This window comes from Uloborus diversus, chromosome 9 (genome assembly GCF_026930045.1).
Source record: "Uloborus diversus isolate 005 chromosome 9, Udiv.v.3.1, whole genome shotgun sequence".
Classification (NCBI taxonomy): Eukaryota; Metazoa; Arthropoda; class Arachnida; order Araneae; family Uloboridae; genus Uloborus; species Uloborus diversus.
The window spans coordinates 58,931,928-58,959,109 of NC_072739.1; the positions used below are offsets into that span (position 1 = coordinate 58,931,928).

Here is a 27,182-nt window from a genome sequence, read left to right on the forward strand (position 1 = left end):
AAATATTATTGTAGTCAATAACATCAACTTTGCAAAACCAACAATCAATGACCTAAAATAACAGACTGAACTAAATTTAAAGCTAAAAGTGGGTTCTCCTTGGAAAACATTAGCCACTTGTCTGTCATTAGAAGTTTTTTAGCATCTTTAGATAGAAGAGATTTTACAGCGTCTATTAGTAACTGGTCATTGTGCAAATCGGCAACAGCAGATATATCACAAATATTGTCGATAGATAACCCACTGAGCATAATTTTACGACACTTGAGCACCAGTCCCTGCAAGTCGTACCGATCTGCTGCAACATACAATTTGAGCGCTTCTTCAGGAGACAGTTGACGCACTTTGCTACAGTAGATGTAGCTAAGCATGTCCTCAATAGTACCGACTTCCATTTCAACAAGACTAACAGCGTCTTGTTGATTTTCTTGCATGTCATGTTCGAACATGGCTTCAAACACTTTTGACCGACTTGCCAGAATCACCTTGTGCGCCGGAAACTCCCGCTCTCCTAATTTTAGAATGACATCAGCAAATCGCGGGTTCTTGTGCAATGTTTCCAAGTCCGCACACAGTACAGCCGTATCCTCATCTTTTTCTGTTGAGATATCATTGTGTAAATGTACTTTCTGAAAATCTTCAGATAATGTATTCGTACCAGCTTCTTTTTTCAATGGTGAGGTCTCAGCTAAAAAAAAAAAAAAAGCAACTTGTATTGAAAATATATGAGCATATCAACTGACTTGAGTTCAAACCTAAAAAATCCTATTGCAAGAGTATTCAAATCAAGTAAAAGTTTTTGGCATCGCTGGAAAACTATTGGATAAGTCCATTTCCGCTTGTAAACCGGATGTTTGCATTTCCATCTCATCGGTGGTCAGACTATGTGTTTTCAATTTCGATATATTTGCTGGCTTTTTAAAATTTTAATTTTACCTTTTAAACACTGATCGCCCCCCAAATTTTACCTCTAGGGGGCGATCGTTCCCAGGTTGGGAAGCACTGGAATAAACATTTCGTATTTGTATAACTTATAATTAGAAATTGCTCTCTTTTAACTTAATTTCTTTCTACATGTCTATTAAAGCACTGATAACGTATTTTAATTCATCCACAAAAATTCCATTAGAAATTTTATTTTTTATTAAATAACTCGCAAAAAAAAAGAGGAAACTATTCTTTGTACTACTATAATGTTACTATCATTATACAGAAAAATCAATGAGACCGTATAACATACATTTTACTTTGACAGTCATGCTAAAATGGAGCACTTCTGAGTCATTCATAAGAAAGCTAAAATCGTTTAAATAATCGTTAAAGTAGAAATAAGTAATTCTGTTTCACAGTTAGTAAGATGGAATGATTTTAACCTCTTGAGTCGGAATCGTGAAATATTGGACCAAAAATGTTGATATTTGGTACACAGTGTACTATGGTAAAGAGTATCTTATAGACAAAATTTTCAATTTGTAGGAGAAAAATTAAAAGAGTTATAGCACGTCCAGTATTCCGGACTTATATTTTTGAAATCAATATTTTATATACAAAAACAATAAAATACCGAACAAACTTCATTATAAAATGTTCCATAAACAATTATAAAACATAATATAAGCGTTTGAAACAATTAATTAAAGATTATATATTTTTTTTAAAAATCAGGAAGAAAACCTCGCTTTTCAGATGAAAATCCATGGTTGGAAAAATGAGCCACTCTCTACCTCTCAATACTTATATGTCAGTGTTGTCAATCCGAAAACAAAAAATTATTTCAGATTATAATAAGTAGAATGTAAAGAGAATGTGACAAAAAAAATCAACTAATTAAATCAATTATTAAATGATTAGCAGCTGTTTAAAGTGTATGTCCGGTATACCGGACACCAGGTCTGAAGGGGTTAACTTGGGTAGCATATTCATAACAAAAACAAATCATTTTATGGATGAAAACAAGGCTGTACAATAACTAAAGAAACAAAAATACAAGGCCGTAAAAAATAACTACGTTCTTGTGATTATCCCATTTTATTGCATAAATTATATCATGAATCTATACTAATGGGTCATTCCATAGAAAGGTCAACCTCAACCTCAGAATTTTTTTCCACAACGCCCTAATTGCAACCTACCATTATTTCATTCAGCATACATTCTAGTCAGGGTTGGGTTTTGGACTGTCCAAAACTGGTTTAGGACAGGTGGTTTTTACCGACCGAAATTGTCCAAAACTGACTTAAACTATCCAAAACTATGCCAAAGCTAAAGTGGTGTAATCTAATCAATTCGTACTTATTGCAATATTCGTAATGCACAAATATAGATATTAATGAGGTTTAATTAATGAGTAGTTGATAATATTTCTCTCCAAAATATTCATTTAAAAAATATTTTGCTTAAAAAAATTGCCAATAACTATTACATAAAAACTTCTTTATGTAACAGTTGGTAGAGTTATGAAAAGAAATTCACAACACTAACAACACAACAAATTCCAGTTCCATTTATAACACAAAGGAAAGTTATTGAATGTGTCATATTTCAGTGCAAAAAAATAAATAAATTAATAAATAAATTAAAAAAAATAATGGTTTTTGCGAATAAGTTTTGCATGATGTTATAACGAAAATTATTTTTTAAATCATACATCAGAAAACAAAAAATTGATGGTTAAACACTAAATTTATAAAACTTGTGCTGTTCTTTTTTTAGCTCATATTTTTAACGTAATACTTTATTGCACTATATTTGGAACACTTTCTTTTGCACACATGCATAAATGTCGAAAAATTTGGTTTATTGATGAAAAAAAACTCTTGCATACAAATTGAAATTTTTAATGAAGAATTTAATTTCTACGTATAACTACCTTAAAATCAGCTACATATATATTTATACTTGAATGTTCACATTGAATAAATATATTAAATAGTCAAAAAAATAATGTTGCCACATTTTGTTGTTATTGATATTTTTTCACCAAATATAGTTTCTCAAAACGTAGTTTTGGACACAAGGGTTTTGAACAGGATGGAAAAACCTTGCCAGCCCTGATTTCATTGGTACACACACATAAACATAAGGAAATTGGTTGCTAATGTCAAAAAAAAAAAAAAAGAACTAAATCAACTCATGCATACAAATTGAAATTTTAATCAAGAATTCAACTTCTATGTAACTAGATTGAAATCAGGTGCATACATAAGTTGAATGTTCTCATTGAACAAATGTTCAATATAAAACATTGCTTCGATACATTTTATTCTGCTTCTGATGTTTTCTCACAGAATACAATATTTCTAAAAATATAGTTTTGAACAGTTTTGGACAGGACGGTAAAAACACCGTGGTTTTTACCATAGTGTCCAAAACCTTGCCAACCCTGATTTTAGTACATAAATCCAGTAACAGTTCGTAAAAATTTCATTCAGTGTTTCTCTTCTGGCTCTAAACGTGCAAGGTTGTAGAAAAGGCTTAGCATATGCAAAAAACATGCGTCTAAGTTTCCTTGTGTAATGTAAAAAGTTTTGCAAATTTTTAAAAGAACTACTATGTTTCTTCTAAAAGATTAGATGTTGGCCCATTAAAATTGACTGTTCTTTTTGCATACATTATAAAATAAGTATTTTAATTAGTTTGATTATTTCACTGAAAATATTTATGTTGCGTTAGTCACAAAAATGTACTATTTTCTGCTTAAAAACTAAACCAGATCATTGAACCAAACAGCACTTTTTATTTTCGTGTCATATCTACTTAAAAAGTGCAAAATATTTATATTAGTAGCAGTAAATATAAAATAATTAGTGTGACTAATGTAACATTTAAAAAATGACTGCTAACATTTAAAACGTACTTAATTTAACTAATTTAATTTACATTTTCATGAACAATTTTGAAAAAGTAGGCATTCTATATTGATTAAAAATATTTAGGGTGAAAAATACCAGCAATATTACATTGTAGAACTTCTGTCTACTTAGAAAAATACTTTTTTAAAGGTCCTTAAAAAGATACTTCCAATTTAAAGTATTATTTTTTAAAAAAAGGCGAGTAAAGCAAAATGAGTACTCTGCTGAATGTGCATTCAACACGAGAATCTAAGCAAAAGAATTAAGAAAATAGAAAGACAGTCTTTGCAAAGGAGAACGTCTATTTTTTAAAAAATTCATCTCCACCTATTATTAAAATGAAGTAATGGCAGTCTTGTTGGAAAACATTTGAAGATGTTACATGATACAGTGACAATAAGCGCGGCTGCATCATATTTCAGAAAATGCATGAATGATCATATAGAAATTTAAACATTTGCGGTGATATCTGGAATTAAAATGCATTCTGCAAAAATATTCAAATATTTTTTTCAATATTACATTTTGATTCAAGATACACAACACTATTTGTTTGATGAATCAGTAAACTTTAAAAAATCATGTGCCGTTGAAAAGTACTACGGGGTTTCTTATGACGATAACTAGTATATTGGCAGAACACTAGAATTTGGTGAAGCTATCAACTTGTATAAAGTTAACTTTTTAAAAGAGAGATATTTAGGATTTAACTAGCCCAAAAATGATGTTATTCAGTTAGTAAAAGCAGTTTTTTACTTATTTATTTTTTTCTTTGCTCATTTAAACTGAGTTAATTGAACTGAATCCTTCCATCAAATTTCTTACGCTAATATAGAAAAAAAGTAAAGAAAAAACCATGATGCAACATAAAAAAGGTTCCTAAAAAGTGTAAAAGTAATACAGTAAAAAACCTTTTATCCGGGAACCAAAAAACCGGGAAACCAGAAAACCGGCAACTTTTGCCCGGTTTTCCCGCTATTTTTAAAAAATAAGCAGTTTTGGCAATTTTCGAAAAATTAAGCATTTTTTTTTAATACAAAAAAGAATATGAGTAATTTCTCAATAAAACCATGTTACCCAAGTATAACTCGGGAAAACGTTTGCAAACACCAACTTCAATTGGTTATACTTGATGAGTAGTAACTCTGAAATTTTCGTCTTTTATTCTTCTAACTGAAAAGGGTCGCATTAATTTCTAAATAATTTCTAAACAATTCTTATTTAATGCAGTATTTTATTGAATGGCCTATAATTTAAGGCGTTTAGCCGAAGTGACGTCGCGAAAGTGCGGGAAACGCCGAAAACCAGATTCGCGAACTTTCCGGATAGTTAGTTGATCGTGAAATCTAGAAATCCATTAAACGCAAGACTAATAAGACTGCAAGAACTCATAAATCAAATTTCTGTTCTTATTAACGAAATACAAAAGCATTAGTTATCCATACACTATAGTAGAAAAATAGCACATTTAGGTTTAAAAATTTATTTTTTGCCCTTCCCTTCATTTTCTTTCGTTTTAAAACATCGAAAAGTGGTGGTTTTTTTTTTTTTTTTCTTTCTTTTCCAAACAGAATGTGAGGGTCCCAGGTATTATGAATAATTTAAGTTTTTTGGTGTTTAAATTATTCTCTCACTATTAGTTTTTTAATATTTCGGTATTTAAAGGCATTTCTGAACTGTTTTCTTCTTATTTTAATACACTGTTAAAAATTTTCCGGAAAATTTACGGTAATTGTTACTGGCATCCATGTCGCCAGTAACTATTACCGTAAAAATCAAATGTTACTGTAAAATTTTACGGTTTCCTTGGTAGGCCGCAGCAACCAATTGGCGCTGGGATCGCTAATTTCTCCGGTAAAAATTACCGTAAAAATCAGCGATGCGTTAGCCCGCCATTTTACAGTAACAATTACTAGAAAATCTTCCTGAATTTTTAACAGTGTATGCATAACTATGTATTAAAGATTAACAAAGAATCGGCCAATAGCGCTTTTTAGCGATCCAGAAAACCGGGAAATTCAGATATCCGGGATAGCGATGGTCCCGAACTTCCCGGATAATTGGTTCTCTACTGTATAAGAGCAAGAGATTAATTTCAAAAAGTTTTTTATATGGTTAATCAATGGTTAAGTTAGTTCTGTTACTTTAGTCACACACAGTTTTTCGTAAAAGTACCATTAAGGGCCAAAAAAGATTCATCTGTAGTAAATCTGTAGTATATTTTTTAAAACAGACTGTTTGCCTCTTACAAATATATCGGCCAATTTTAAATGCCTGCGTAACTTTCAGAAAAATTTACCTTGTATCATAAGCATTGTTTCTCAAGGTTGCAAAAATGTTACGTTAGTTACAATGCCTTTTTTGGTGAAAAAATACCTGCCAGTGCTTATTTTGCTTCAACTTCTTGGTAGAAATGAAAAATAGTCACCTTGTGCATTTTAAACCAAAAAAAAAAAATATATATATATATTTTTACTCCTACTACTATACTACTTTTTTATATAGTAAGAAAATCAGCTCCGAATGTTACGTCGTTCACTATGGAATGACCCTAATATAAAAAGAGGAAATATTTTTTTGCTTTGTTTGTATCGAACAGGCTCCAAAACTACTGAACCGATTTTAGCCATTTTTTCTTTATAGAAAGCTACACTATTAGGAAGTAACACGAGCTATAATTACAGAGGTGTGAAAATTATTAGAATAATTGTGAAATGTACAGTAAAATCTTGTTATATCAAAGAAATACTTTATTAAAAAAAAATATTGATACATTTAATATTAAAGAGGGGGCATCTTCTTATTTTTTTAATTAAAGTTTCGATCCCTCTTGGCATTCTTTTTATAAGTTCTTCTCAATTAATTTGTATTTACTCGTCATGAGACTGTTTCCATGTGGTGGAAGTGTTTTACACATTTTTTTCACTCGAAATTTTGGTTACAGATAAAGCTTCAAGACAAGGGCGCCCATATGCAAAATTTTAAGGGGGGGGGGGGCTCAGATATTTTCCACATGGTTTAGCAGGATATTTTCCCTATAGAAAGAGATTTCAGTACAGATTAGAGTTATTAAAATTTGACATTTTTAATAACTTATTAATTGCTGGAGAAGATACCTTTTTCAGGGGTCTGTCCAGGATTTTTCACAGGGTCCGTTTTTTGTGAAAAATAAAATAATTTTGTGAAAAATCAATTATTTTTGCGAAAAATCAAATAATTAAAAAAAAAAAATTCTTGTAAAAACGAAAGTTTAGACTCTTGAGATGGTGGAAACTGCATCATTGACACTTAAAGTTGAGTGTTTTCTCTTTTCTGTTGAGAATATCATTCTTGAGTGTTTTTCTAGTATTTGAAGAGAGGGGGGAGGCATCGCTCCCTTGTAGATGGGCACCCCTCAAGTATCAATATTTATCTACCATTCTACATCATGTTAAATTATACTAGAAATGTTTTTTTGTATTGTATTTAAAATAGCTGTAAGAAAAAAAAATAGGCAGGGGTTCAGCATTTAACTTCTTAATCCAAGACACTGTTTAAGAGCACAGAGTTTCGTTCAAACCTTATAAACTCCGGGATTTTCACAAAAATAAAAAAATATTTTATTTGTTATTAACTAAGCGTACTAAACATCGAAAATTCGAAAAATCAGATTTCCACAGCGGGTGCAAAGAGATTGCAATCCTCAAAGTGAAGGAATCAAAAGCATAAAAAACGGCTTGTAAAATAAATATTTTTGATAAAATTACTTTTAAATTGCATTTTAGAGCCCTATGATAAACATATCATTAATATCTGGACACAGTTGAAGCAAAATAAATTAATTAATTAAATAAAAAATAAACCGTCGATTCAGCATTTTAATTATTGACTCATAAAAGAAAATGGAATTCCCCTTTAAAAACTTGAAATAAGCTTTGTTACAAAAATAAAGAGACTTTTCATCTATTTGCATCCTAATAAAGCGAAGCTAGCTTGAAAAAAAAAAAAATATGATTCTCATATCGGATGTAAAAAGATTGCGTTTTTCAAAATGTAGACATCTATAGAAAAAAATAACAGTAAATAAAAGTTTATTTAAAGTTAATTATCCTTTTTAGTATCGAAAAACCAAACCCATATAACTTTCTCCCAAAATAACAGTTTAACATCGCACCACCAGACACTAAGTGGCGATAAGTTTAAATATTGTAACCCTATCTGAAGCGATTACATCCGCCCCACCCATACTATCCTTTGCAGTTCTAAATTCATTTCGCTGTATATTATTGATGATTAAATCATGAGTGGGGAGAAAAGTGCTTACTACGCCTATTCAGAGAATGTTGACGCTTTTCCAAAGAAGTTTACAACAACACCGCTGCATAAAACAAACAAGCAAAATTATAAACCTAACTGACTTTCAGCTGTTAATTTCTTTCAAAGAAACCAACAACAGGCATTATATTAATTTGGCGGTAGTAATTATTTATGGCTTGCAGGAGCATCACAAGAGTGCCGATTTTTTTTTTTCCTTTTGCAAAATTAGCTGATTTTGTATAAGTTGATTTCTCCAATTTAACTTTAAATATGCTGTATTATTTTAATTTGAGATTTGCTCTTTCAATAAACTATTTGTGAAAGATCCGTTTTTGTTTACCAGAATTTTTGTGAAGGGTCCGTTTCGGTTGATCGGATTTTTGTGAAAGGTCCGTTTTGGTTGATCGGATTTTTGTGAAAGTTCCGTTTTGGTTGATCGGATTTCTGTGAAGGGTCCGTTAACGGACCCAAATTTGCTCTGGCCAGACCCCTGTTTTTGCATTTTTTGCAAAGAAGAAAGTACTAAAAGCAAGGAAGTTCTCAGGAGGGGGGGGGGGGGGCTTAAGTCCCCATATGGGCAATTTTGCTTCAAGGCACAGAACTCCATCATGCATGAATAAGAAGTCTTCATGTGGAAACAAACCGTTAACTATAAAACCTTTGTTCAAGCACTTTTTCATGTTGATATTGGGTCCTCATGCTTTCTGTGATGCTTACCACACAGCACCATGAGCCAGAGCATTTTTTAAGGAATTTTTACTTGGCGACACAAGTTTTATCATAAAGGCTGTAACATTCCCAATAATTTTCCTCTTTTTTCAACAAAGGTGTGCATATATCGTCGCCTCAAAGTAGTATTTCCGTAAGTACTGTTCGTTCTGAGGCGACTCCATGGGACTTCTGATTTAAGAGGAAGCCGATATGAACCTAACGTAAGTATAATATTAACTACGAAGTAAAGGGGGTCCGGGGGTTTCTCCCCCGTAAAATTTTCGAATTCGTAGTCTTAAAAACGCATTTTAGACGATCTTTAGTAATGTTAGGGGAGGAGGTTTGATGGCGCTCACTTGTCTATTTTTCGAAATTGTAGCTCTAAGAATGCAGTTTGAGACGCTCTTTTTGATGATGTTAGAGGGACGAGAGATTTGAGGGCTCATCCAAGATAGTTTTTCTGATTTGGAATCTTTGAAATGCATTTAACTGCCTTTCGTAATATTAAGCGCTCGGGTGCAACCCCCCCCCCCGCCCATTTTTCGAAATTGAAACCTTAAAAACGCAAACATTATGTCGAATGTTCAGAAGAGGGAGGTTCAAGGGGTTCTCTGGTTTTTTTTTTTTCTTGCACTTGTAGCGCTAAAAACGCAGTTTAATACGATCTTTTCGTGATTTTACGTGGAGGAGAGATTCAAGGGCCCGCACCAAGAATATTTTTCTTTCTTATAAATGCCAACATTTAACAAAGTAATGTTCCTAAAACTACTCTAAAGGAGTGAAAAAATGATTGGAATAGCAAAACAAATTTTCCTTCATGAATTATTGCAAGTATTTACAAAATTAATCAAGAAAAACTGAATCACAATTAATCTAATAATTTTCACACCTCTGTATTTTCTTTTTAGCAGTTTTTAAAGTCTTATAATGTAAATTTTAGCCCATTGTTAAGCAACAGGGAGGTTAAAGAGGAGGAGATAAATCTTTACTATGTAGAAGTGGCAACGATCGTTCACTTTTTCCAGAGGGCGCTGTATGTGCACCGCTCCCGACAATCGCAGCAGATCAATGTAAATGATGCTAAGTTTCTCATTTTTTTAGAGGCAGCTATTAAAGCAAAAACAGAAAAATACTACTGGAAATTGGTTGTAGTAAGGGGCTAATATAGTGGACGATGTACGGCTTTCGTCCACAGGAAGTTTGCACAGTATTTTGATGGAAAAATTAATTTTATTTTTCATCACCAACTTGCCGAATTCGTCTGCTATTAATATTGCGCTGTGCGATGTTTTATTTATTACGAGTTGGAATTTTTCTATTAATGTAAATAATTGACAAAATGAGAATGTAGTACAATTATTTACGTAAATACATTTTTTAAAATTATTTGTAAATTTCGTAACATGTTTTGAGAACTAATTAAAACGAAATAATTTTTTGCTTTTACGACCTTTAACAGATAAAAATTAATGTTAATGTTCTATTTACTTAACTTCAAGCTGATATTGATTATAAAAATTTTATTCATGTATTTACTCACTGCTTAGACATAATTATTATCATTGCTTTTTATTATTATTGCATTTATTTCGACAACCAAATGGGGAAAAAAAAATCGAGAAACCTTATTCATTAAAAAATTATACCTTGGAACGCTTTTTTTGAGATATTTGTGGGATTTTCTGTTGAAATTAATCAAGTTTTCAAAAATTAAGATTTACTCTTATTGTACATGTATTTTTTAAATGAAAAAAGGTTTTCCGATTTTTTTTTTTTTTTTTTCGAATTTGGTTGTTGAAATAAATGCAATAATAATAAAAAGCAATGATAATAATTATGTCTAAGCAGTGAGTAAATACATGAATAAAAATTTTTATGGTCAATATCAGCTTGAAGGTAAGTAAAAAGAACATTTACATTTATTTTTATCTGTTAAAGGTCGTGAAAGCAAAAAATTATTTCGCTTTAATTAGTTCTCGAAACATGTCACGAAATTTACAACTAATTTAAAAAAAATGTATTTACGTAAATAATTGTACTGCATTCTCATTTTGTCAATCATTTACAGGAATAGAAAAATTCTAACTCGTATCGCAATAAAACATCGCACAGCGCAATATTAATAGCAGACGAATTCGGCAAGTTGGTGATGAAAAATAAAATAAATTTTTCCATCAAAATACTGCGCTAACTTCCTGTGTACGAAAGCCGTACATCGTCCACTATATTGGCCCCTTATTACAACCAATTTCCAGAAGTTTTTTTTCTTTTTTTGCTTTAATAGCTGCCTCTAAAAAAATGAGAAACTTAGCATCATTTACATTGATCTGCTGCGATTGACGGGAGCGGTTCGCCGACAGCGCGCTCTGGAAAAAGTGAACAATCGTTGCCACTTTTACACTAGCAAACCCGTAGGACATTTCTCTCCTTCTTCCTACTCCGTGTTAAGCAAGACCCGAAATAAATATTTAACCTGTTGCCAAACGACAATATAAAATTCAGTTCTGCTTTCTAAAGTGAAAATTTCCTACTTTGATGAGAACTGTGAAACTAAACAAATCTTTAAGTTTATATGTGTTTTCATGTTGTGAAAAATTTCATTGCAACTTACACTTGTTGAATTGATAGCTAGAATTGAGTTCTGCTTTAACTATAGCTAAAACTTAAACAATTTTCATATTTGCTGCCACACATGAATTTCCTTTTTCTTCTATTTACTTTTTTTTCTTAAAATAATTTCTCATTCACTGTCTGTATTCATAAAGTAAAGCTCTGAACTTGAAATGGGACTTTAGTTGTCCCTTATCAAAAATCTACGGGGGGGGGGGGGGGGGCATGACAGTTTTTAAATAAGGATAAGGGACTATTTCCCTTTAAAAACCGGGACGTTTGCCAATCCTGACATATACTCTTTGCTTCCCATGGAAAAATTTGAAATGTGGGGACTAAATGATTGCTCTGCATAAACACAGTGGCATTGCAAGGGGTGGGCTACAGCCCACGGCCTCACACCTCCAGAAGCCTTACAATGAAACTTTGATTTACTTCATCAAATACCCAAAGATCCAAATTGGCACTTAGTGAGGAAAAATCTTTAATTTTATGCACGAGAAAACAATTTTTTAAGCTTACATTATAGTTGATACAGATTGTCAGTTTGGTCGCCGGCTCCATCCCTACATAAAGCTTATAAAAAATTATTTTACTCAGATCCTGTGGCGGTCAGGCCCCTAGTTAACAACTAAGCTGACAGCCCTGGTTGAACTCTCATTTGGTAATTTGAGGCAAATTTTAACTCGCTTATACACCCCTACCAAAAAAAATTTCTATAGAAACTTTTTATTTCTTAAAAAAATTGTTTTCAAAACATTAAAATGCAGTCTTGATTTTTCTGGGCTAGTCCGGCAGGATTCAAAACTAGATGGGGCTACCTTTCCCTATTCCCATTAAATAGACATTAAGATTATTGCGCGAAATTATTTAAACTTAAAAGTAATTCCTCCACATGCGGAGAAATACCAATCTGTTCGCCATCACCATAATTCTTTAAATTATCATTTAATACATAATTGGTTCACAGACAGTTTTCATTTTATAAAACATTGTGAAATGTATGAATACATGAAATACACCGCCAGCTCAGTCAATTCCAGCCGAGGACTGCATTCGGTGCTTATTAGCACTCGTCAGCCTGGCATAGGAATGACTGAGCTGGAGGTGGAAAACCTCTTAAGGAAGCCAAGAGTGCCAAACAAACTGGTAGCTAATACAGAATTAGCACTGACCAGACGAGTGACCGAAACAATGGTTCAATTGAACTCGAATATTGCAGGCAAGGCAGATATATTCAGTAAGTTACCAACCTATAGCCAGGGCTAAGGCAGAAATACATGAAATACACCACCAGCTCAGTCAATTCCAGCCAAGGACTGCAGTTTTGTGCTTATTAGCACTCATCAGCCCGGCATAGGAGTGACTGAGCTGGAGGTGGAAAACCTCTTAAGGAAGCCAAGAGTGCCAAACAAACTGGTAGCTAATACAGAATTAGCACTGACCAGACAACCAAACAATGGTTCAGTTCAACTTGAATATTGCAGGCAAGGCAGATATATTCAGTAAGTACCAATTCGGTAACTTACTGAATATACTGAATTGGGAAATGTGTTAGGTAGGGATAGTTGCTACATCATTCAAACAAGATTAAGATTCAAAAATTAAAAAAAAAAAAATTGAAGATTACTTTAGACTAAAGGCAGAAAATTCTTATTTCTGTACAATTTTGTTGTAATAAAGAATAATAATCAGTAACTGACAAGCAGCCAGTCATTTCTGTTGAGTATTCCACTTATGTTCTTTCTAAATGAAGAAAATTGATCTGTATTCAGGGGTGTTCACAGAAATTTTGGGGCCTGTTAAAAAAGGTCTTTTTTTAAGCTCCCCTCCATATTGTTTACCTCTATGTCCTTTCATATATTTAACCTCCTATTTTTAAAATCTCGGGCCTACTTCAGGCTTGGGCCCGGACCAACAGGTGTCCCTTCTCCCCTCTGTGCACATCCCTGTCTGTATTTTACTGGAGTTTCTCACTTGGTTAGTTAAAAGGATTTTTTTTAAATAGATAAAGATTCCACATATACATGAAAAACAGATATAGTGAGAGTTTCCTAACACAGGATGAAGACATGTTTCAAATCACAAAAAATCAGTTTAGTTTTTAAAAATATTTTAAACCAGGGTTGGCAAGGTTTTGGACGGTAAAAATCAGTGAATACAATGATTTTTACCGTCCTGTTCAAAACTACATTTTTAGAGAAACTATTTTGTGAGAAAATATAAAAAACAGAATGAAATATGTCAAAGTTATGTTTTATTATAGAATATTTATTCAATGTGAACTTTCAAATATAATTTTTGTAACTTATTTTTCTAATCTAGCTAGGTAGAAGTTGAATTCTTCATTAAAAATTTCAATTTGTACGTATGAGGTTTTTTTTTTCATAATAGTAACCAATTTTTTCGCCATTTATGCATGTGTGTGAATGAAAATGCTTGAAATATACTGCAAAAATTGACTTAAATGCAATAAATAACAATTTTTGAACTGAAGGAAATATATATATATATATATATATATATATATATATGTTTGAGAATCTTTTACAGCTTAGTGAAGATTTTCTTCTCTTGACTATGGTGCCATTTAATGATCGAAAACTTAATTACCACCAAACTACTTTAGGAAAGGGCCAATAAGCTGTTTCTAAAAATTGTGTCAAGCTACTACCATGTCTAAATCAAAATGCATAGCTGATTGATATCAAAATGATTGATGCAAAAAGTTAATGAGCTGATTGTAGAATTCCCGTACAAAAATGAAATAACAGATTCAACAAAATTAATTTTCAGTCAGTGGCGCCGACTCCATGGGGCTTGAGGGGGCCCAAGCCTCCTCAATAGTTTGGTTTGGGGGGCAGAGCCCCCTCAATAATTTAAGAACATTATTTGTCATATTATGGTTTCTAAAATCACAAAATTAAAACAAATAACTATTAATGAATTAAAACAAATAACTATTGCTGTAGTAAGCAGGTTAATTGAAAACGAGTGGTGTGAATAAGGATAGTGTTACGAAGCTGAGAGTACTCATAGAATTTGTCCCAGTGCGCAAACTTTCGGGTGAAGTTTCGCTGGCAGCGCTCTCATCCAAGTGTTGCTGATCTGGAAAAAATATATCAGGGTTTGATTTGTACATTTAATGGAAGGCGTGATAGTTTTCTTCAATTATTAGAGTTAATAAAGTAATCTGTGTATTAACTTTTTTAACTAAATTAAAGCATTAATTTTGAGACATTATTTTTATTTAATGAACTCTGGGCCTTATTCAAAGCAGACCCCGAAGTGGTTTTTTGGGGGGAAAAAGTAGGAAATAAGGAATTAAAAATTAAAAAAGTAGGAAAATTAGGAAAAAAATCACTTAAAAAAGTAGGAAAAAATAGGAAGAGATAAGAATAAACAGATTTAGTGTAAACTTTATTTCTAATATAAAATAAACTAACAGTATTTTTGATTTAAAACTGTCCCAAAAATTAACTAACAGTACTTTTGAATTATTAAAGGGATTTAATGAAAGACCGAGTCAAATAACAAAACGAAAGAAACAAACTGACAATTTTCAATATGAAAAATAAACTAGTGGACTCAAAGGTATTAAATACAAAAATATGAAAATAAAATCCAAACAAAGAAACACCTTTCAACAATACAGTAATAAAAATTTCAAGAAGAAATGAATAAAATGCAATATAGGGATCGCAATAATAATAATAATAATAATAAATAAAAATAAAAAAAATAATAATAAAACTCATATTTTGGTGCAATAAAACCATTTTTGTTCAAGATTTGGTTTGTCAAAAACGAAAACATTCCTTCAATAGCATCCATTTATCATTTGAAAATACTAACACTTTCAGTTCCTGTTGTCATAAACTATGATACAAAAAGCAAAGCAAATATTAAATTAGTTTTAGTTGAAAATAATCAGCAACTGACATGCGGTTTTGCATAAGCAGGGGAAGATGTTTGAGTTTGAAAAAAAAGGAAATAGACTATAAGTGCAGAACTAAAATAAATTTGTTCTTAAATATGGGATATAAAATTCATAATAAAATAATTAAACTAAATAAATAACGAAATAAGTAAACTAAAGGGTTTATATTATGTTATATATTTATAGCATACAAGAAAATTTTTCTTTCAGGAACGTCATTTAGGGGGGTCAGTGAGAAAAATTTCTCCCTTCCCTGGCTTCAGAAAATTAATGCTTAACTATAAGTTTGTGTCGTTTTTATTGTTTTCAGACAAAATTTGCATTTAGAACACATACTTCGCTAGCCATCCCCGGTGGAAAAATCAAAATGACGGGGAAGTTTTAATTTTAATCAAGCAATAAAAACGAATATTGTTTTATTGGTTTGATGATTTTTTACCTCCTTCTTCCAAAATTTTTGTCACGGAAAAAAAGGGATAATCATGCATGGTAAACAATTCATTCCTCACCATACAACAAAAATATTCATCCGGAAATTGTTCACGAAATTGAGAGTGATGGGGGGGGAGCAACTCCTCGATATTGATGATATATCAGATTTAAAAATATCTATTAAAAAGAAAAGGAAATACAGTACATATTTGCTTGTGGCTCTATTCCCCCCCCCCACTTTTAAAAATGTGAAGAAATAAAAACGGTATCTTGCATTTAAATTGATTTCCGATTTTTCTCCAAAAATCGGGAACGTTTTGCCCATCTAGGTTTTGCCGAGTTTTTTTTTTTTTTTTTGCAAATACACTCTTTGCAAAGAAAGAAACTGAAATTTTATAAATTTTATAATCATGTTTCCTATTTAGAATGAACAATAATCATATTTATGTATGAAAAAAGTTAGTTTCTGCGATTATTTTTGAAGTGTTCCGTTTTTGCGAATTTCTGTTATATGTCGCTTTTATTTTGTACTAACATCAAGAAAATATGTACTGTGTACAGGTTTTTCAATTTTTGCTTCCTTACGTTCCTTTTAAGGTTTTACATTGCCTTTCTGTTTAAATAGAGCTCCATTTCCCTTGTAATCATCTATACGAAAAATTGGTGAATAGGAAATTCGGCTTTTCCCGCACTTCTTTTACACTCGGCCGTTTACTTTAATTAAAGCTTCTAATTAACGGGTAAGTAATATATAATTGTAAGTAATATATTAGAATGTGTCGGTATCCACTTCTTTATTGTTTCGTTAAAACAGTAGGACTGAAGTCGGAGCGATAAAAAGAAAAGTCGATCATAAACGGAGCAATGGTAAAAAAGTCACTTTCGAAAATTTAACTTTTAAACACGCAGACGCCGCGCCGCGGCGCTCCTTAAAGAAATTACTGTAGTCAGTCAATGTCAGTTTAGGAATGTCAATGTAGTCAGTTCAGGAACCGCTTGTTTCTTTTGTTTTTCAAATTTGAAACATGCAGAAAATTATGGGGGCGGCATGGTAAAAATAATAATCAATGCACAGTTAGAAGTGCTATACTTAAAGAAAGAAAAAGTAGGAAAAAAAAGGAAAAAGTAGGAAAATAAGGACAGTGCTCTAAAAAATAGGAAAAAGTAGGAAAAAATAGGAACTCTTCGGGGTCTGTCAAAGCAAGCTTAAATTAGCGTTTTCACTTTTAGTAATCAAAGTGCGACATCAATCTTTTATGCTTTATTTTTTAATGATAGTTTAGATTTATTTAGATATCATTTCAATCTTTTCAGAGCTATATATTCACTGCTCTGCAATAGACTAAAAGCATAATTATTACTAAAAATTAAATAGCTTTTTACGAAAATCCCATTTTTTTTCTTTTTTCAAAGCCAAAAAAATGTGTTGGCTTGTCGAGTTTCTCAGAGTGTCGATTTACCGAGAGTCGAGTTTTTGGGGTTCTAATGTCGATCATATGACTCTAAAATGCTTAAAAAACTTTAAAACTCACTATTTTTTATCTCAAATTTAGAAAATTTCCCCTGGCAAGGCCCCCCGTTATGACACTCTCCCCCCAATAGTTGTTATAAATCGGTGCCACTGGGAGTGCCTTTCCATGCAAATCAAGTACACTACCTTGTATAGTGCCGTAGCGTAGCTTTGGCTCCCCACAAAATGGAACTGTAAAATTGTCCCTCACTTAAGGCAAGTGACATGATCTAATTGAAGCAATTGTTTTACTTTGAAAACGCAATGTCACATATTGTTTGTTTGTATAAATTATACACACCAGAAAATATGTAAGTTGGCATTTTCAAGGCACAAAAATCTGAATTTTTTTCAAGGGGGGGGGGGGACTCCGTACTTCAACATACTCTCTAGACCCTGGTGTCCGGCCCCCTCAATATTTATTCCAAGTCGGCGCCCCTGTTTTCAGTTTTTGACCCTAATTCCATTACAACAAACAAAATTTGCAAGCCCCTTGAAGTTCGTTGTAACCAGAGGTGGCGGTTGGAACTGAAACTCATAAGACTAGCGGCAGCAAAGAAAAAAGAAAGGAAAAAAAATACAAAATTTTGCTAGGGCTGGTTTTGAGACAGATGAGTAGTAATTTATGTAAAACTAACAACTTAACTCACGTTTTTGTTAAGATTTTGATGAATTTTGTACACAATTACTTTCCCGAAGAAACACTTAGACATGAATTAGACACATTATTTACCCCAAAGAATTTTGAGATGTCACAAACACTTAGCGATAATTTCATTGAACAATTTTGGCTTGTTAAAGTAAAAAAATTAATTCACTAGTAATATCTAAACAATGAATACATAAAGTAAAAGTTACTGCTAATGATAAACATTGTTTTGTAAACCAATATACAAAGTAAACCAAATAATTATGTTCTGAAAATTTTAACATTTCTAATTTTTTTTAAAACAAATTCTAGTTGTTGCCCCTAATTAACAAATAAGAGAAATAAAAGAACCATACCCCCCCCCCCCCCCGAATAGCCGCCACAGGCTGTAACGGTATTTCACTGTATACAGTTAAACCTGTAAAGTTAACCACCCTTATAAGTTGATCGCCTGTCTATAATGACCGCCAAAGGGCTGAAATCTAGAAAAAAGCTCTTTGTAAGTTGACTGCTAAAATACTGCACCGTAAGTGGTCAACTTATGCAGGTTTCACTGTATTAGTTCTTGTTCCTTCAGATGTAACATTAGGTTATACAATCAGGGGCAGTGTTTCTTTTAGAGATGAGTTCGGGCTCATTTTTGAGAGCCCGAGTGATATTGCCTCGGATCAAAATCCGAGCCAGAAGGAAACTTTCTTGTATCAAAAACTGAGCCTTCTACAGTCTGACATGATCTCTCTGTTAATGAAAAATGTTACGTCAAATGTTCTTCATTAACAGAAGTTTCTAAATTTTCTTAAAATGCTCCACTTTAAATGCATTACTTTTAAAGATTTTTTAAAAAAGAAATTGTAGAAAATTCGGAACTCAACCATTAAGGGGGGCGGGGGGATCAGCCTCTATGGCTTCCATTTTGTCACTGTCGATGGAAAGTTCCTCACTGGAACCTTAAGACATAGAACTCTGTGAGCACTCATGGTACATCTTGTTGGAAATCAAAAGTTTCCTGGATGAGGGTCATTGTATAGAGGGGAAGGGATAGCGGGCTGTAATGGAAATGCCTATAATGCCTGTGTTAGTTTATCTTTTATATGACAAATAACATGGTGTCATAAACATCTTTCTCTCCAAAGATATTTCTGAAAATTTGGCATATTTTGATGCAAATTCGGCCCTTTTTGACGTTTAGTGCATATAAATGCATAAAAAAGGTAATTTAAAAAATATATTGCTCCATTTTTCACAAGATTTTATCACTTCTTTTTTTACATAAGTTTTAAAAAAAAAGAGCAAATATATTCTTTGTTTTTAGCTCATATTTTTTAGTGTTTAGTGAATACTTTTAGCATTTTTAGTGGATATATGCATGCCTTTTTTCTTGATTTTTTAGTGCAAATAATCCAGGTCTAATCATTTTTTTCTGTGAAACTTAGTGACTGTTACATTTCTTTGGGCATGATATAATGCACCAGCAGCGTTTATTAAAACTCATATTGTCGAGCCAGAGGGCACATACAGGGATTTATTACAGGAAGGCTGGGCAAGCCAAACATGAAGGTAACTTTACAAAACTGATGCTATAAAATTATTCAGAGTTGGTAATTTTGAATTTATTCCTTGGGGGGGGGGGGGAGCTGCATGTTACACTACTTAATTACGCCCTTGACCTCCTCTGAACTCTTATAGTGCCCCGCCCCTTTAAATATGCCCTGCCCCCCCCCCCCCAAACTTCCAAAGTGCCTCCCCGGAGCAAACGGTCCGAAAGAAACTGATCAGGGGCCTCGCAAAATTCAGTTGCCCATATTCAGCTTTGATGTTGCTAGGCCATAACCGCGGATCCAGAAATTTGTCAAGGAAGGGGCAATTGATTTTTTTTTCTGTTGCATGTCCTTTACTATGTATACTGGTGTCCTATATCCTGGTAAATGTCCATCAAAAATGTTTCAAACATGAATTCTAAAAAACTTCCGGGGAGAACCTCAAACCTCTCTTCCCCGAACTAACTTTATCAAAGATGGTCTAAAATCGCCTTTTATAAATTCGATATCGAAAATTTACCTGGAGTGAGTCCCCCAAGGGAGGGGCGATCACCTCAATTTTCCATCCCTTGGATCCGTCCTTGACGCCAATGCATTTACAAAAAAGAAAAGTCGTAAAGAAGAAATCCAACAGTTTCAATAAAAGAAGTATTACCTTTGAAAATGTTTGTCATCTGTTTCATTAATACACCTGAAATTGTATTTTCTTCTATACGAATATCAAAACAAATGGTCAACGAATTTTGTTCATGCAATAATTTACTGATGAAGCCACCATAATCTGCATATACCAATTCTCGCTTACATGCTTGACTGAACACGTGTTTCTCAGATTTAAACTCAGATACTGTATTTCCTTTTCTGTTTAAAAAAAGGGTTTTTAAATAGGTGGTGCAGTTACCAGTTAAAAAATTATCTACAATGTTTATATACAGCACAGGTCTTTTCAAGTGTGGAAAGGAGGATGATATATATTTAGGTCCATTCGGATAAATACTTAGATTCCAAGAAACGGTGCCACAATGAAATGTCGGGCTTACAATATAATCGCCTTGCGATACAATTCTATCACTTATGCGACCGATATTCCATTCAACGGAAGAGTGATAATGTTTCCTTCCTACTTCGTGCTTATCACAGTCACAACCACAATAAACTGAAAACGAATCACTAGTTACAACATCCATTGCTCTCGTTACTGCACAATCCAACACTCTTTAGAACTTTTTGATCTTTATTCCTTACTCACACTTTTCGAGAAAACATGGGTTTCGTGTGCGCGTTTATTTACCGTTTACCGCTGAAATTGAAATCATATCACGTGATTGTGATTGTACTTGACAAATTCCTCTTCAGAATCATTTAAAAAGTTGATCTTTATTGTGCTGCCATCTAGTTGATGGTTTTGCAAAACGTCCAACATTTTAATTTCTACACACATGACGTAGCCTACGAGAATCTGCGTTTCATCCTCGTAGGCTACGCACATGAAGAACATTTTGTATGAACCAGCAAGCCGTGCCGTGGTACACAAGGCGTGCCGGGGGGGGGGGGTAGTGAGCCTTTCTTTTTGCAGAAATGGGGGTCCCTAATTTCATTTCATTGATGGGGAAAAAAAGAAGAAAGAAATCTTTGCAATCTCAAAAAATTTAAAAGATAATAAAAATTGAGAAAATGAAAAGAAAAAAAAGAACAAAAAAAGTTTCTTTTCTAAAAACTTCTGAAAGAAAATGCCGGTCGCGTCCCATTTGTAACACTAACGTGTTTAACTAGTATTGGATTAGCGTTTGTGTGAAGATCTTTGCAACAAGATCGAAACAGAAACAGTTCTAACCAATGTAAATATTATTCAAATTTGTATTCCTTATTCAAAGTGTTTCTTCTAACTAGTGATGTAAAATACCCGGGTATTTATTTTAAGGGTAAATACCCAGGATATATATAACCGGGTAAATACCCAAAATGGGTATTTACCCGGGTATTTATTTAAAAAATTTATATTCAACTAAAATACTTTTCTGTATGTATTCCACTATGCATATAACCAACCATATACAAAACAAATTTTTGCCCAAAAATTGTATTTTGATCACATATTTAAAGAATTATTGTGTGAAACAACTTAACAATCTAATATGATATTCACATTAAATATGTTGGATATGCCTAATCAATTGATAGCCAAATTTCAGATATAAAAAGCTATTCTACAAAAAGTAAAAAACTTAACTTGTTACAAAAAAAAGCACACATCCTATTTAAGTTTTAGAATAGTTCATTCTAAATTCTGACAGTTTTTTTTTTTTTTGATAGGATTTCATAAAGCCTTTAATCAAAAAATTTATAATATATAAATTTTTATATTTTTAATCTTCCATTTTACCGTTTATGTTTTAAAAAGAAAATCATCACCTTTTGATACCACCGATTTTTTTTTTTAAATGTGCAATTACTAAGGCAAAGGTTTCCAAACTTCAGACCTCCGCGATCCCCCCTCCCTCCTTTAAAAAAAAAAAAAAAAAAAAAAAAAAAAAAAATATATATATATATATATATATATATATATAAATAAATAATAAATAAATAATTTGACATAGTTAAATCTATTTTTTTCCTAATATATTTTTACGCTTTTTTCCTTTAAATTTATTTATTCATTGTTCTGTAACTCTTGTCTGGTTTTCATTTCTTACATTGTTATTTTGAGTTATGGAAGTAAAATTCTATTTTCAATTCAATTATTGTATTGTGCAACAAATTTATAAAACAGTGGTGCTCCATATTTATTAAAACCGACTGCAAACTTACTTGAAATTTTGAATGTTGACTATTAAATTTAGCCCAACTTTTCTACGTTTTAGTGTCTTCACGATGCGTCTTAAACATATTGGAGCAAAAGTTTTATTTGCAGTATAATATCCCAGCTGTAATAATGTACCTCAATGTTTGCTTAATATAATTTTGTAACAATATGAGCTTTGTCATGTACACAAAATTAATAATGTAATGTGTAATGTATTTACTTCCGGGGGGGGGGGTTGCTACGTCCTGCATGTACTTAAACAAGAACTTCTTTATTCCTCATAAATGGTCTTTCCTTTTTAAATTAAATTATCGTTACTCATCCTTCAATCTCAATTATGTTTAGTGTTTTAGAGGGATAAAACCACGGACCCCCTGGCATGGACTCGCGGACCCCTGGGGGTCCGCGGACCACAGTTTGGGAAACTTTGTACTAGGGGATTTACCCTGCCTTCGAATGAATACCCAAAAAATATTTACCTTCCCATCCTACATCACTAATGGGGTGGTTTCTTTCAGTCAAAAGTACTACTTTTAGTCATTTAAATGAACAGAATGAGCAAAAAATAAATAAATAAATAAATAAATAAATAAATAAATAAAATAAAATAAAATTAAAAAATATGGACCCAGAAATACTTTCATTTTTCCCAACAGTTTTTTTTTTTTTTTATTAAATGTCCGATTTTTCAAACAAGAAGTGGTCTTGATGACGTCACAAATGATGCACTTTGTCGCATCTTTCTACTACGTTTCCACGTTATGATAATCAAGAAGCAAACTAAATATTGCGCTCTACGCTTGCTATCAACCATATCGTTGCCAATACCCGTGAGTGAAGATGCGAATTAAATATTTTGCACTGTGAGTGGCAACACTGAATGGCATTTCATCATTTGTGATGTCATCGTCAAAAGCCGTAAACAATAAAAGCGCTCCGATTTAAGTTTTTTTAAAAAAAATAATGAACTTAAACAAATTATTTAAAAAATGGTCAGATCCTATGTTTTTAAGCATGCTCTTTCAGAAAAAAATCCTTTTAAAATTTTGGAAACGACCCCATTGGTTGTGTTAAAAATAGTTTGAATAAATTTTCATCATGAAGTACCGGGGAGCAAATGCCAATGAGCAAGGCAACAGAAAACCATATTTTAATTTTTTTTTTTTTGCTTATTAATGTGAAAACTGTTTCTATATTTGCCTCGTTATCACTTAAACAGCAATAAAATAAATCAATAATATCATAAGCTTAATAACTTCTGAGTTTATTCAAAACATCCCTCATGCTTCCTTTTTTTTCATTTTGATACAATGGCGTATATATGCTTTTATTTTGGAGGGGGCCCATATTACCAAGATTAGCTCTCCCCCCCCCCCACTTTTTTTTTGGAAGTTTCATTTTTTTTTTGGGGGGGGGGGGAGAAACAGCGTCCTGATCTTTTCATTTTTTTCAGAGGCTTCATTCCGTCACCCAGAGTGGCACGATCGAAGAATAGTTTTAAGCGGGCACTCTTAAAAGTTCTCACTTTAGATGACCCGTGCGGGGGGGATCCAGGGGTTTTTCCTTCGGAAATTCTTTTTAAATATTAGGTTTAAGAACGCCTATTAAGCGGTCTCTGCTGATGCTACGGAGAGGAAAAATTCTGTGGGACTTCTCTGGAAATTTTTTGAAATTAAAGCTTTAAAAACGCCATTTTCGGCTATATTTGTCGGCGTTAGGGTAATGAAATGATATGGGGCTTTTTGAAGTTGCCCCCGATCGATTTGAATTAAGAAAAAAAAAAAGAAGAACCTAAATCGATCATCCCTCCTCCCGATTTTTAGAAATTGAAGTTCTAAAAACGCAGCTTCAATGATTTCAGACTAAATTCGATGATGTTAAGGGCAGGACGGTTCTGGAGCTTTCCCCCCAAACTATTTCGAAACTGAAGTCCTAAAAAACGAAGTTTTAAAGAGATATTGAGTGATATTAGGGGGGGGGGAGGGAGATTTAAACACTCTCTTCCTTAAATGTTTAGAAATTGTTAGAAATTGGAGGTCATAAAAACGCGATTGTGAACCACATTTGGTAACGTTAGGGTCATTTCAAAATTGAAGCTCCAGAAAAGCAATCTTGAATGATTTTCGATGCTATTAGAAAAAAATTTGTTAAATAATTGTCCCCTGGAAATTTTTCGACATTGAAGCTTTGAAAACGAGATTTGAGACGCTCTTTTAGGGTTTTTTCGGGGGTGGGGGGGGGGGAGAGAAGGCTTGCGAAGTGTAGCATTTTGAAGACGTTTTTATTTTTAGACCGAATAGGAAAAAGAAAAAAATGGGATGGGAGGGGGGGGGGGGGAATGAAAGAAATAAGAAAATAAGAGCTGTTGTTCATAATTACCTGAATAATGGTCAGCAACTTTTGACATTTTTATTTTAAGGTTCGTTTCAAAAGAAATTCAGATTTTGTCCCAACATTAAGCAATCTTTGGAAAGGAAGACTTCGAGAATCTTCCCCTGAAAGGTAAAACGCAATTTCAGGTTATCTTTAGAGAATGGAGTCGTTTAGAGGTAAGGAGAGGTTAAGGATCTCCTTCCGAAATTTTTCAAAATTAAAATCTTAAAAGGCACAATTTCAGACTATTTTTGGTATAGTAAGGATGGTGGTTTTAGGACTCTCCTCCAGCAATGTTTTGCAATTGCTGTTCGAAAAACGCCTAAATAAATGCGTTTTTAGGACATCAATTTTCCAATATTACTCCAACCAAACAACTAAAACTTATTTTAAATTTCTTGCAGGGTTAATGAGAGAAACATTTTGAAGACCCTTCTTTTCAGATAGACTGGAAAAAAGAGGGGGAGGGGATTATAGTGAAAGAAACAGAGGGGAAATTAATTTGCTAAGCAATAATTCGCATCTGTTAAACATTTTTAATTTAAAGTCTTCTTTTTGAAAGAATTGGGATTTTCTCCCCCACATTATCTGTTTTTTTTTTTTTTAATTACTTCACTTTCCCAAAACACGTTCTTTTCTTGAGAAAGAGGTACGGATTCCCTGATCACTTCTGAATACCATTGACTGGTGCCCTCTAACGCAGAGGGTTCCTAAACTCTAACGATTCGCGGCATCCTTTGAAGAATTAAAATTTTCTCACGACACAGTCTAGTTTTATTACATACTAGAAAATCGCCCATTAAGGTATGACGGGTGCAAATTGCTTCTACATTTGAACGAAGCAATTGCCTGTTTGATGACATTTCAATAGTCAAAATTTTAATCCTAACTCCAGTGGATTAACCCGAAACTCCAGTAGATAGCTTTCATTGTCAACGATTTTTACGTTTCTTCATTCTCCTAAAATGAGTCTTACCAGTAAAACGGTCCAGTTAGAGGATCGAGTTCAGCCCTGTCAAAATAAAGCATTTCCCTGCATGTCAAATATTACCAAAAAATATCAAAATACCATGTCGTGGCGCGAGTTTCATTGTTGATGACGTCTGCGTTACTCGATCATTCGCTATTATTTATATGAGGATTATAGTTACCATGGACACTTCGCGACACCCCAGGGCCGATCCTAGCAGGTGTGCAGAGTATGCGCCGCACAAGGGCGGCCACAGCAAGGGGCGACCGAAGGCCGCATCATATAGTTCTTATAATCCAGCAAAATTCCTCAAGAATTTCTCACAAGATAACTTATAATAAGTAGAATAAATATGCTCATTTTTAAATGTTCAATTGTCAAAGTATGTGTCGATTTCCCGACAGCATAGCATAGTATAAGAAAAATAGAATGTTAGGGAGAATTGTGTTGGTTCATTGTCCATTAATATCTACTCTTAACACACATGCTTCATTTGGTTGCAAAGTTTGTGACAGAACCGGTAATCAGGCATGGATATTGGGGAGGGGAAAGGCCCCCTTCTAAAGCATGAAATGGTGCCGTCTAAAAGGAGCACCGAGGGCGGCCACTAATGTTTACTCCCCAAGCTTTTATAGACCTAAACAATGAAGACAGGTTTTTATTTATTTAAAAAAAAGCTATACTGATTAGATACTCCCGCAAGCATTTCAAACAGCAAACTATGTAACAAACTCTGTGTTTAACAATCGTGGATGCGTGGAGAGAAAGTGGAAAATTGCGACTCCCTTGAGAGTAACATATATGAATGACGAACTAAAATGTTGTACTTTTTCCTCCTTTACGACAATTTTTCTGATTAAAATCTTGAATGAACTGCCCGGTTTCAGATCAGATAGGAGGACAGGGCCCTTGCCCTGGGGAGCAAATTTAAATGTAGTTCCAAAACGAAGATCCAAAAGGATACCATGACCTCCTTGACGAAACTAAAGAAGGCTTAAAATTGCGTTTCTAGGACTTTACTTTCGGAAAATTTCGCTGGTTGAACCATCGATCTTAAGGACCCAATTAAGTCTCTGATTCACCTTTTCCACCTTAACTTAATCAAACATAGCCTAAAAATGTTGGCTCCAAAATCCAAAACGTGTTTTCAGACGACCTATCATCAAACGTCATATAAAACTGCTTTGGCATTTTTCGAAATTTTTGCAGCGGAGGACCCCGAAATCCATTCGCAAACATTATTACTACCAAAGACAGTCTCAATTAGCGTCTTTAGAGAAGCCCCTAATTCCACCCCCTCCCACTTAACGTATTGAAAAACAAACTAAAATTGCGTTTTTCAAACATCAGTTTCAAGAACTTTTGGGGAAAGACCCCGGATCCCCCTTTTCTCCAACGCAATCACTATACCTGAAAATTTAGTTTTTAGACGGTTCCGTGGAGCCACAGCTTCCTGCCTAAACTAGCCTGAAATTGACTTCAGTTTCAAAAACACAGTT

The 27,182-nt window shown here is 33.1% G+C and overlaps 1 protein-coding gene across 1 annotated transcript; it reads right to left on the minus strand.

Annotated features, from left to right (window-relative positions):
* Positions 1 to 44: 44 nt before the first annotated feature.
* LOC129230246 (speckle-type POZ protein-like) lies at positions 45 to 20,323 on the minus strand. The gene is made up of 2 exons (XM_054864646.1): positions 20,193 to 20,323; positions 45 to 688 (listed from the first exon to the last, which is right to left on the minus strand). Exons 1-2 carry the CDS (start codon positions 20,218 to 20,220, stop codon positions 45 to 47), a joined length of 672 nt encoding a protein of 223 aa, XP_054720621.1. The 5' UTR covers positions 20,221 to 20,323.
* Between the last annotated feature and the right edge of the window lie 6,859 nt (positions 20,324 to 27,182).